The sequence below is a fragment of the Watersipora subatra genome, chromosome 7 (genome assembly GCF_963576615.1).
Source record: "Watersipora subatra chromosome 7, tzWatSuba1.1, whole genome shotgun sequence".
Taxonomy (NCBI): domain Eukaryota; kingdom Metazoa; phylum Bryozoa; class Gymnolaemata; order Cheilostomatida; family Watersiporidae; genus Watersipora; species Watersipora subatra.
The window spans coordinates 21,791,124-21,805,217 of record NC_088714.1 but is presented as its reverse complement, the minus strand read 5'-3'; the positions used below and the strand labels follow the sequence as shown (position 1 = coordinate 21,805,217).

The following is a 14,094-nucleotide window of genomic DNA, read 5'->3' as shown; positions in this document are numbered from 1 at the left end:
ACAGAGTATGTATTAACACTTATCTAATGGTAGTGACTACTATGGAGCACAGAGTATGTATTAACACTCATCTAATGGTAGTGACTACTATGGAGCACAGAGTATGTATTAACACTCATCTAATGGTAGTGACTACTATGGAGCACAGAGTATGTATTAACACTTATCTAATGGTAGTGACCACTATGGAGCACAGAGTATGTAATAACACTCATCTAATGGTAGTGACTACTATGGAGCACAGAGTATGTAATAACACTCATCTAATGGTAGTGACTACTATGGAGCACAGAGTATGTAATAACACTCATCTAATGGTAGTGACTACTATGGAGCACAGAGTATGTATTAACACTTATCTAATGGTAGTGACCACTATGGAGCACAGAGTATGTAATAACACTCATCTAATGGTAGTGACTACTATGGAGCACAGAGTATGTAATAACACTCATCTAATGGTAGTGACTACTATGGAGCACAGAGTATGTATTAACACTCATCTAATGGTAGTGACTACTATGGAGCACAGAGTATGTATTAACACTCATCTAATGGTAGTGACCACTATGGAGTACAGAGTATGTAATAACACTCATCTAATGGTAGTGACCACTATGGAGCACAGAGTATGTAATAACACTCATCTAATGGTAGTGACCACTATGGAGCACAGAGTATGTAATAACACTTATCTAATGGTAGTGACCACTATGGAGCACAGAGTATGTAATAACACTTATCTAATGGTAGTGACTACTATGGAGCACAGAGTATGTAATAACACTCATCTAATGGTAGTGACCACTATGGAGCACAGAGTATGTAATAACACTCATCTAATGGTAGTGACCACTATGGAGCACAGAGTATGTATTAACACTCATCTAATGGTAGTGACTACTATGGAGCACAGAGTATGTAATAACACTCATCTAATGGTAGTGACTACTATGGAGCACAGAGTATGTATTAACACTCATCTAATGGTAGTGACCACTATGGAGCACAGAGTATGTATTAACACTCATCTAATGGTAGTGACTACTATGGAGCACAGAGTATGTAATAACACTCATCTAATGGTAGTGACCACTATGGAGCGCAGAGTATGTATTAACACTTATCTAATGGTAGTGACCACTATGGAGCACAGAGTATGTAATAACACTCATCTAATGGTAGTGACTACTATGGAGCACAGAGTATGTATTAACACTCATCTAATGGTAGTGACCACTATGGAGCACAGAGTATGTAATAACACTCATCTAATGGTAGTGACCACTATGGAGCACAGAGTATGTAATAACACTCATCTAATGGTAGTGACTACTATGGAGCACAGAGTATGTAATAACACTTATCTAATGGTAGTGACTACTATGGAGCACAGAGTATGTATTAACACTCATCTAATGGTAGTGACCACTATGGAGTACAGAGTATGTAATAACACTCATCTAATGGTAGTGACCACTATGGAGCACAGAGTATGTATTAACACTCATCTAATGGTAGTGACCACTATGGAGCACAGAGTATGTAATAACACTCATCTAATGGTAGTGACCACTATGGAGCACAGAGTATGTATTAACACTCATCTAATGGTAGTGACCACTATGGAGCACAGAGTATGTAATAACACTCATCTAATGGTAGTGACCACTATGGAGCACAGAGTATGTAATAACACTCATCTAATGGTAGTGACCACTATGGAGCACAGAGTATGTAATAACACTCATCTAATGGTAGTGACCACTATGGAGCACAGAGTATGTAATAACACTCATCTAATGGTAGTGACCACTATGGAGCACAGAGTATGTAATAACACTCATCTAATGGTAGTGACTACTATGGAGCACAGAGTATGTAATAACACTCATCTAATGGTAGTGACCACTATGGAGCACAGAGTATGTAATAACACTCATCTAATGGTAGTGACCACTATGGAGCACAGAGTATGTAATAACACTCATCTAATGGTAGTGACTACTATGGAGCACAGAGTATGTATTAACACTCATCTAATGGTAGTGACCACTATGGAGCGCAGAGTATGTATTAACACTTATCTAATGGTAGTGACCACTATGGAGCACAGAGTATGTAATAATACTCATCTAATGGTAGTGACCACTATGGAGCACAGAGTATGTAATAACACTCATCTAATGGTAGTGACTACTATGGAGCGCAGAGTATGTAATAACACTCATCTAATGGTAGTGACCACTATGGAGCACAGAGTATGTAATAACACTCATCTAATGGTAGTGACTACTATGGAGCACAGAGTATGTATTAACACTCATCTAATGGTAGTGACCACTATGGAGCACAGAGTATGTATTAACACTCATCTAATGGTAGTGACTACTATGGAGCACAGAGTATGTAATAACACTCATCTAATGGTAGTGACCACTATGGAGCACAGAGTATGTAATAACACTCATCTAATGGTAGTGACTACTATGGAGCGCAGAGTATGTAATAACACTCATCTAATGGTAGTGACCACTATGGAGCACAGAGTATGTAATAACACTTATCTAATGGTAGTGACCACTATGGAGCACAGAGTATGTAATAACACTCATCTAATGGTAGTGACTACTATGGAGCGCAGAGTATGTATTAACACTTATCTAATGGTAGTGACCACTATGGAGCACAGAGTATGTATTAACACTCATCTAATGGTAGTGACTACTATGGAGCACAGAGTATGTAATAACACTCATCTAATGGTAGTGACCACTATGGAGCACAGAGTATGTAATAACACTTATCTAATGGTAGTGACTACTATGGAGCACAGAGTATGTATTAACACTCATCTAATGGTAGTGACTACTATGGAGCACAGAGTATGTAATAACACTCATCTAATGGTAGTGACCACTATGGAGCACAGAGTATGTAATAACACTTATCTAATGGTAGTGACTACTATGGAGCGCAGAGTATGTATTAACACTTATCTAATGGTAGTGACCACTATGGAGCACAGAGTATGTATTAACACTCATCTAATGGTAGTGACTACTATGGAGCACAGAGTATGTAATAACACTCATCTAATGGTAGTGACCACTATGGAGCATAGAGTATGTAATAACACTCATCTAATGGTAGTGACTACTATGGAGCACAGAGTATGTATTAACACTCATCTAATGGTAGTGACTACTATGGAGCGCAGAGTATGTATTAACACTTATCTAATGGTAGTGACCACTATGGAGCACAGAGTATGTATTAACACTCATCTAATGGTAGTGACTACTATGGAGCACAGAGTATGTAATAACACTCATCTAATGGTAGTGACCACTATGGAGCACAGAGTATGTAATAACACTCATCTAATGGTAGTGACTACTATGGAGCACAGAGTATGTATTAACACTTATCTAATGGTAGTGACTACTATGGAGCACAGAGTATGTATTAACACTCATCTAATGGTAGTGACTACTATGGAGCACAGAGTATGTAATAACACTCATCTAATGGTAGTGACCACTATGGAGCACAGAGTATGTATTAACACTTATCTAATGGTAGTGACCACTATGGAGCACAGAGTATGTAATAACACTTATCTAATGGTAGTGACTACTATGGAGCACAGAGTATGTAATAACACTCATCTAATGGTAGTGACCACTATGGAGCACAGAGTATGTAATAACACTCATCTAATGGTAGTGACCACTATGGAGCACAGAGTATGTATTAACACTCATCTAATGGTAGTGACTACTATGGAGCACAGAGTATGTAATAACACTCATCTAATGGTAGTGACCACTATGGAGCACAGAGTATGTAATAACACTCATCTAATGGTAGTGACCACTATGGAGCACAGAGTATGTAATAACACTCATCTAATGGTAGTGACTACTATGGAGCACAGAGTATGTAATAACACTCATCTAATGGTAGTGACCACTATGGAGCACAGAGTATGTAATAACACTCATCTAATGGTAGTGACCACTATGGAGCACAGAGTATGTAATAACACTCATCTAATGGTAGTGACTACTATGGAGCACAGAGCATGTATTAACACTCATCTAATGGTAGTGACTACTATGGAGCACTGAGTATTTAATAACACTCATCTAATGGTAGTGACCACTATGGAGCACAGAGTATGTAATAACACTCATCTAATGGTAGTGACTACTATGGAGCACAGAGTATGTATTAACACTCATCTAATGGTAGTGACCACTATGGAGCACAGAGTATGTAATAACACTCATCTAATGGTAGTGACTACTATGGAGCGCAGAGTATGTAATAACACTCATCTAATGGTAGTGACTACTATGGAGTACAGAGTATGTAATAACACTCATCTAATGGTAGTGACTACTATGGAGCACAGAGTATGTATTAACACTCATCTAATGGTAGTGACCACTATGGAGCACAGAGTATGTAATAACACTCATCTAATGGTAGTGACTACTATGGAGCACAGAGTATGTAATAACACTCATCTAATGGTAGTGACTACTATGGAGCACAGAGTATGTAATAACACTCATCTAATGGTAGTGACTACTATGGAGCACAGAGTATGTATTAACACTCATCTAATGGTAGTGACCACTATGGAGCACAGAGTATGTAATAACACTCATCTAATGGTAGTGACTACTATGGAGCACAGAGTATGTATTAACACTCATCTAATGGTAGTGACTACTATGGAGCACAGAGTATGTATTAATACTCATCTAATGGTAGTGACTACTATGGAGCACAGAGTATGTATTAACACTCATCTAATGGTAGTGACCACTATGGAGCACAGAGTATGTAATAACACTCATCTAATGGTAGTGACTACTATGGAGCACTGAGTATCTAATAACACTCATCTAATGGTAGTGACCACTATGGAGCACAGAGTATGTAATAACACTCATCTAATGGTAGTGACTACTATGGAGCACAGAGTATGTATTAACACTCATCTAATGGTAGTGACCACTATGGAGCACAGAGTATGTAATAACACTCATCTAATGGTAGTGACTACTATGGAGCGCAGAGTATGTAATAACACTCATCTAATGGTAGTGACTACTATGGAGCACAGAGTATGTAATAACACTCATCTAATGGTAGTGACTACTATGGAGCACAGAGTATGTATTAACACTCATCTAATGGTAGTGACCACTATGGAGCACAGAGTATGTAATAACACTCATCTAATGGTAGTGACTACTATGGAGCACAGAGTATGTAATAACACTTATCTAATGGTAGTGACTACTATGGAGCACAGAGTATGTAATAACACTCATCTAATGGTAGTGACTACTATGGAGCACTGAGTATGTATTAACACTCATCTAATGGTAGTGACCACTATGGAGCACAGAGTATGTAATAACACTCATCTAATGGTAGTGACTACTATGGAGCGCAGAGTATGTAATAACACTCATCTAATGGTAGTGACTACTATGGAGCACAGAGTATGTAATAACACTTATCTAATGGTAGTGACTACTATGGAGCACAGAGTATGTAATAACACTCATCTAATGGTAGTGACTACTATGGAGTACAGAGTATGTATTAATACTCATCTAATGGTAGTGACTACTATGGAGTACAGAGTATGTAATAACACTCATCTAATGGTAGTGACTACTATGGAGCACAGAGTATGTATTAACACTCATCTAATGGTAGTGACCACTATGGAGCACAGAGTATGTAATAACACTCATCTAATGGTAGTGACTACTATGGAGCACAGAGTATGTAATAACACTCATCTAATGGTAGTGACTACTATGGAGCACAGAGTATGTAATAACACTCATCTAATGGTAGTGACCACTATGGAGCACAGAGTATGTAATAACACTCATCTAATGGTAGCGAGCACAGAGTATAGTTTATAATCAGTCATGGAAAATTGATGTGGAACGTATAAATAGGGTATTAACGGAATCTGCTTCAGCCATGCCAACTCGAGCAGAAGATTCACCTCACCGAGCCGGTAGCCTAACCACTAGACATTCAACTACAGAACTTATAGCTTATAACAGTGCTCAAAAAGTATTACCGGTGTCAGTCTTATTTCTCCAGTGAGCTTTTATTACTTGGTCTATTCATACACTTATAAAATGATTCTAGTGATGCGTTATGTAAAACAAGGGAAAGTAGGGGAAAGTTCATTGTTTAGTATCCAATGACTGACTCAACAATGCAAATGATGTAAACATCTTTGGTATTGTTGAGTCATATATTTATGTTTTGCTGCAAAAAATGTCTAATTTGAATGATAGCAAAGAGCTTGCTATGTGAGCATTTCTGGCTAACCAAAACTGGTTTTTACTGAGCTAAAATCAAAATCATTCCTGAAAATGAATAAAATTGCTTTAAATAAATTTAATTTTAAAATGCGGTCAGTCAGCCTTCAAAAGTGCAAGGAACTCGTTCTATCGCATGATGTCGGCTGCAATTCATTCATACAGCGAGAGCCCAACTATAACAGCACGAAGTAAACTTGAGCTATTTTTTGTAATAACCAACCATTCTGGGAAGGAGGGTCAGACGCTCCATTAATCTGCTCATTGTGTGTAGCACCAGGGTTGGTAAGAGCACTTGACGCACCAGAAGAACTAACAGACTGCTGCTGGAATTGAGGCCCTGGGGCAGCGGCAAAAGGCGCTGACGCCTGAGGTGTCACTCCCTGAAATACAAGCAGATTACGATCTTTATTAAAAGCCTAGGAATCAGTCCCACTCCACATAGTAATTGTACTAACACCAATATCTATGATTAAACAAGTGTTTTACTCTAGTCAACATGCAAATTAAACAGTTAAAGGATTTGAATTCCATGCAAAATCCCCTAGTGCTAGAACGGGGTAGCAATATTCAACAATCATTCAATTTAACCTTTATTCCAAAACTCCTCGCCTCTTAACAAATTATACAGCACATTAACCAGTCAAGTACTTTTGCAAAACTATCACTATGCAGTGCAGCACCAGCAACCAGAACACATCAAAGTCCATAGATACATACTCTATCAGTTTGACTGTAATATTCCAAGAGAGTAGCTGCGCACGAGCTGTGACTAGCCATAGATACTATTCTAGCCAGTGGCAACACACTCAATGACCAGTAGTACGATTCGAACGACCCGCGGCTGGTATATTACGATAGATAAGTGAGCGTTCTTCAAGCGTTACCCATCTCAAACTTCATGAGAGTATGTATACGAGTAAATGAGATCATCTGGAGATGGCAAAGAATGAAAAAAAAACAGAAAAATCAATTGTCTCGCACACAACCGACCATTGGATCTACTGAGAAGCAAAATGAACCACTTCAACTCCAGCCACAGAATCAATAGTTTCAAACCAGGCAAGTATTCTTGATACCAAACCGTATGACATGACATTGAATGAACGTATCGACAAAACGTATTTTGAGACATGACATTTAATCGAAGGTTGTGTCAAGGGAGTTCATTAAGCAAAGACTAGCTGGCAAATATCGCGCCACCTCGAGCAATTACTATTGACCACGTTGGTGTAATTGACCTAAACATTTCAAGAAACTCGTCTCTTCGTGTTTCAAAGTGTTTTGTTTAATGAGAAATGAATGTCGTTAGTTTAGCCACTTGTATTGCTTCTATCAGATAACAAGCTCCATTGGTTTTCTAAATGCTTTATTGAAAAAGCTCCCTAGCTTAGTAAAATTTCTTTAGTTATCAAATAATCAGAGCACACTGTATCACCTCTGGATCTACACTGTTTTTCAACGTCGACTGCTTTCACATTGCAAAAATCTGCAGGTCTAGATGAAAAAATCTTTTTTCTAAATTGGTTACCATTTTAATAAACTATTCCTTCTGTCGTTTGGATGGGTTAACTATGACTGATAGTATAGGATCTGACAATTCCAAAAACAGATCTTCTTTAGATGCTTGTGGATTGACGCTTCTATAGAACATGGCAATCTTTATGTAGCAGTATAAAAAAGCAAAGTCATCAATATTCAAATAAATTCTAGTATAAATGACAATGATAAACGCAAGGACAGTGTAAACACGATGGTTGATGAACATAAATTTGTCCATGTTTACGTGATAGTAACCATTAACATACAGGAGAACCCCTACATAAGAAAGACTCTACATAGGAAATTTTCAAGTTACGAAATATCTTTTGAAAGAAATTTTGCTTCAACTTACAAAAGACGTTTCTAGATATGAAAGGCCAAAAAGCCTTTTGCATTTTGTTAGTTTCGTATCTTGGCCCATTTGCTTGTCATAGGAATGAAATGACGTACAACGCACCTCACTAAGTTTCATTTGTTGAGGAAACTCAGTAAACTACATGTGTTTTGTTTTCATTCATTATATAATGTGGAGTTATCATATATCACGTACAGCATAACCCAACTTTTATTCCCGGCAATTCAAGTTCTGGGTTTCCTCTATGACAGTTTTTCAGATCGTACTAATGTAAATATTTCTACTTATGTTCTTAAAAACATTCCTTCTGAGCAAAACAATACTAAGAAAACAATATAGCACCCATCTCTTGTGACCTGCCATACTACCACATTTGGCGATCTCGTAGCCTAGTCAGCCACCGCCGAAGGCAAGCAAACAAACCATAAAACCTGTATTTGAATGCTACTTCTATTTGAGCGCAACTATGGGAGAAGGATTGAAAAATTGAGCGCCACCCTTCAATTGAACACCACTTCTATTTGAAAACCACTTCTATTTGAACGTCACTTCTATTTGAACGTCACTTCCATTTGAACGCCACTCCATTTGACCACCACTATTTGACTCTATTGATCTTTACGAAGCCATAATAGTACTCGATCAGTAGAAAAGTCTGCAATACAGTAGTAATAATGGCCCGATTACACCAATAACAATTAATGCGTTCGTTGTTTCTGTTCGCATCGAAGTAAGTTTTCCAATTCCAAATCTTTACAGTTGTTTCATTAAAACTGTAACATGTAACAAAATGAAAATAATTAATAACTGTATCAAGCTAATAGTAGTCTTTTTCAACACGTTTCTGATACTTTTATGTATGTGAAAATTTTTTTACATTTATGATGGAATCTTTGCTGCTACGCACTTTGAAGCTAAATCTTTGAGGCTATTTTGATTACACGTGATTTCTCTTTAGTTGTATAAGACGTGTGTGAGACGTGTATGAAAGTAAAACTTGCATCGCGTAAAAGTTTTTCCATGCTCAAACATTATTTGGAAGCTAATCTCGACTAGCTCAGCTAGGCAAAAGAGGAATTGAGGTCAGAAGACACTGTGGGAGGCATTGATCAGCCAGAAGAATATGAAATTGTTATAAACAGAGGCAACAATCAGAACACAACTGGCCGAGCAAGCGAAGCCAATAATTTTGTTTTAAAAATGTAAATTTTTGTTTTGAAATGCTAATTTTGGTCTCTGCATATATTATCAATATGGTTCATTTGTCACTTGTTCTTAAATATATATTTGTAGTATTTGATAGATTATTGTATAACTTATAAATTTGCAGATTTATAGCATATTATTTGAAAGAATCATTGTGGTGATCTGAACACGCATTACAATGATAGACACATGCAACTCCTCTTCTATTGCACATAAAACCCTGTTTTGGCTGCAAACTATAGCACACATATCAATGAGTGCAATGAGACTTTATACAACCTTGTTAAATATAGTTATAAATTGTTTTCAAATTTAAAATGAAATAAAAAAACTTGAAAACTCCAATAAATTGCAATGCAGACTATAAGATCATCGTAGGTTAATAGCAAGCAATATATATAAGCTGGTAGAGACATGTATCCACTTCCCCGTGCATATTTATTTAGAGATCTATGACAAGTTGTAAATAAGTTAGCAAATTCTTGTGTCCGAAAGGGTTTATGTGGCACCGCCCGAAAAAGAGTTCAAAATATAGGCGACACTTGATTCGCCCGTGAAGGAGTTAAACTTATCTTTTCAATATTCTGACGAGGTGTTTGAAAAATATGACACCACCCTTTATTTGAAAGTCACCTCTAATAAAGCACCACTCTAAAGGAAGGGTTTAAAAAATAGAGAGCCATGGCATTCAAATAAAGGTTTAATGGTATCTTGGGCAGTTTTTATTCATTATTTGGTTGTTCTTTTTTCTTTCCATGTGTTCTTTTTCTATTTCTCATGTAGTAATACAACTATAACATGTATTTGCTACATGTTCTAACCAGTGCATGTATCTATAATCGTCCAAATGTTATGATTGAGTTCTGTGGCGGCTTGGAGCCGATTTGGGCATTTACGTGATAAAAAGGGTTTCTACCTATTTTCCGTTGATGAAACAGCTTATAGAATGAGCAAACTTCGTAAGAATATGTTCCACTGTATATGTAATTTTGCTTTAATACAAAGCACTAACCGACCAGACAATGAGAGATGGCAACTTGAGCGAAATTTTCAAATAGCTTAGATATATAGACTAGATTTTGTCACTTTATAATTGAAACAATCAGTAGAATTACATTGTTAACATGTTACCAGAAAACTGTAACATGAATGCGAAAGTAAAATGCAACAATATATGAGGAGTTCGTTTCCAAAACCAGTTATTTCCATTTTTTGCACTTTTTGACTTTTTAATCTTAAACTATACTCTAATAATATGAGTACATTGATCAATGGATTGTTTGTTCCTAAACCAGTTATTTCTCATACATTGCACCCACTAAAATCTTTGTTTTGTTCCAAAACCAGATTCTTATTGGGTTTCATTCCAAAAGCAGTTATTTTTGTGCTTGCTTTTCAATTGGTTGTTGTAAAACTAGGTCAGCTTTTTGATTCGTTGACTTAGTTTTGTTAGCTATCTCTCCACTTCCTGTGCTTTCATGATGGATGCATCTTCAACAAGTAATTCTACTGTAGCAACATTAAATGACTTTGTGTAAGAACCTGTGCAAATAACTCGACCTGGTAAAAGTAAAAAGAACAAAGAGAATGTAGAAGGTAATTAATTTAAACCTTTTACTGCTAAATTGGCTTGAAACCAAAATTTAACTAAATTGCAGAAGGCAAAGAAAAAGGAAACAATCACATCAAACACAATGCATGTTTGTTTGTGTTTAGTACAAAAGTTAACTAGTGCTAGTAGTAGTAATCTACTACTATTTTTGCTATTAACTCTTTCGCAAGCCAACGTATCGGCTTGCGCAGTAATATAAGTACAGACAGTAAGGCGATGGATCGCCTTATCAATAGGGTGTCACTTTTCTTTTCATTACAAGACCCAAACATTAGCTAGACTAATCAAATGATATCTGAAACAACCTTACTGCCAATCACATGCAACCAATAAAAAAATTTTGGCTTACCAATTTCATTTTCAATTATTTTTCAAAACGGCAAACCAGATTGTTACTTTCATAGATATAAGAAACACACCCCATTTGTTCAACGCAAAAAAAGTTGCGAGTGTGAGATTTACAAAACAATTTTATACATATCTTGTAGAGAATTTCTTTCTAAATAAGATGCATTTTACAGTAAAACGATATACGGTATGTTTTTATTTTCGAGATATTATTGTATATAACATGTTGGTTCACCGCTTGTAGCTAGTCCGCATAAATTATTAGTTCACCTAAAGCTGTGGTTAAAGTCAGGCTATTATCTAAGACTTATTGTTTAAATTACTGGTTGCTGATTCTTTCATGTCAAAAGCAGTTATTTCTGGAAATAACTGCTTTTGAAAAAAAATGCAGAAATCTATTGGCTGTTTACCATGCTTCTTGACAAAACTGTTGAACAAAAAGAAAGTATAAGCTTGCTTGGTCATTTGTCTTGAGTATTAGCTAAAAACTATGCCAATTATATTGAACAATATTGAGTATACAAAATTTTCTTGTTTGTGAAAAATGCTAAAATCGGAAATAACTGGTTTTGGAAATGAACTCCTCATATGTAGAATTTATCCGTCAGTAAACGTCGTCAACTAGATCTTCCGTTAAAAAAATTATTTGCTTTGCAATGTGGCAGATATGATTTCAATTGTTCATTCATTTATACAACATTCCCTATCCCCTTATATATACCAATCCATCTCATTAGCAATAGACAACATCACAGAGAAACTAGCTGAGTATGTAGGCGCTGACTCTTGGTGTTATGTGATCTTCATCTGTGCATCACTCATAGCTTTCAAGATGTTGAGAAAGCTTTGCACCTACCTGAGAAGAGACAGCAGGGGCTGTCAGTCCTAATGTAGGCATCTGTGCCGATTGCTGTTTCAACTGGGCTTCATAAACCTGTCGCACGTACTGCTGAAAGTGCTGCTCCCGTAGCTGCTTTACCAGAGTCTCTTGCTGAAACAAAATGCAAGCGCTTATTGCACAAAAGATTGTTACAGATTGCGTGAGAATCTGCAATCGGCCAAAAGAACAGTAAAATAATAAATTATCCTACTAGTGCTGCCGCTACAGCTAATTAAAAGCTTGCAACTAGTTTTAAGTTACAAGTAATTGGCAGGATAGAAATGTGGAGAAACAAACACACTAGCCAAGTAACGCCTGGCAATACGCGATGAGCCTTTAAGAGGCAACCTAAGGAGCAAATAGTTCTAATTTTGGTGAGTCTTATTTATTAGGGAAGATCCTCATGCCCTGCGATGCACAGTCTGGAGGAGGCAGTAGAGAGATCTTTTTAACAGGATTTTAACATGAAAGCATACAGGGTAGTAACCATATGAAGAGAATAGAGAGGCGTTATTCACATTTAAGTAAAAATACTGTTTAGCGCGAGGAAAGGAAGAAAATTGCTGACTTGAAATCACTTAATCAAGTCAACAGCCTTGGCATTCAGCCACTGTCCCTGACCAAAGCTTTATCGGTTTACTAAAAGCAAGTAGTGATGTTTGTTGTTTGGTTCATCACGATTAAATGGCATGTTGATGAATATGAATATGAAAGTGATAACAGTGGTAGCCAAGTAAACGGTGTCCAAGTTGGTAGCTTGAATGGTATCACTTTTATCACTAATTGAAACAAGTTTTCACTAGAAATATCTTGTAATAGCAAATTGTCCACCATATTTGGCGTTTTGCAACACTACAGCTACTGTTCGCTATATGTATCATCTTTCAGAACAAACTTCTTTTTTGGTGCAATATTTTCTTGAATGCATTGATCTTTTATGTTGTATTGATCCTATTTTTTCAATCAATGTTGGCACATAAGAAAATGACTGGAAATGCTAAAATAGGGAACTGAATAGGACTGACCGAAGAGCTCATTGAAAGCTCCTCTGGTGATGCAGAACAGGGCTACCGCTGTGTTCTATGTGACAAAATTTGCCAATCTCGGACTGGACCCACAAGTTATCGGAGAATGCATTAATAATTGCTAGCAAAGATCATACTCCAAAATCAAGGGATTGCAAACCGACATTTTGAATATAGATGTTTTAAGTATTGCGCGAGCATGGAGATCATGAATACGATAGAAAGGAAATATTTTTAATAGTGTTAGAAAGACAAAGACTAGATGTTTTTTTGTAGCAAACAGAAAATTTTAACTATAGAAGTTTTTGTTACAGTTGGAATAGTAGTGTCTACAACTGCCATAGTAGTGTCTACAACTGCCATAGTAGTGTCTACAACTGCCATAGTAGTGTCTACAACTGCCATAGTAGTGTCTACAACTGCCATAGTAGTGTCTACAACTGGACGAAGCTTCCTACTAATTAATTGAGTGGATTTACTGCAACATAGTGCGACACGAAATGGTAGGACCAAATATTCTCTACAGCTTGAACTGAGTGAGTATGAGCTAGCGTATCCTAAATTCTTGGAATATTTAATTTGACACTCCCCGGATAATGCGTTTCAGATCTTAACCTTATGCTCTAATCAAATTTTAATTAAATCAACAATATAAAAACTTGCAGAAAAAATTTAAAGCTAGGCTCACTTCAAAATTGGGAAAAAAAGCTAAATCTATTGTGATGCCAGGTTGTTAGAAAAAAAACACCGATAAA

The 14,094-nt window shown here is 36.7% G+C and overlaps 1 protein-coding gene across 1 annotated transcript in view; it reads right to left on the bottom strand.

Annotated features, from left to right (window-relative positions):
• The window catches only part of LOC137399602 (Golgi resident protein GCP60-like), a 40,522-nt gene that overhangs the window by 13,685 nt on the left and 12,743 nt on the right, over window positions 1-14,094 (bottom strand). The window contains exons 5-6 of the mRNA XM_068085780.1: window positions 12,291-12,425; window positions 6,595-6,754 (exon numbers count right to left, since the gene is read on the bottom strand). Of these exons, the coding sequence (XP_067941881.1) occupies window positions 6,595-6,754; window positions 12,291-12,425 (295 nt within the window). The remainder of the gene's footprint in view (window positions 1-6,594; window positions 6,755-12,290; window positions 12,426-14,094) is intronic.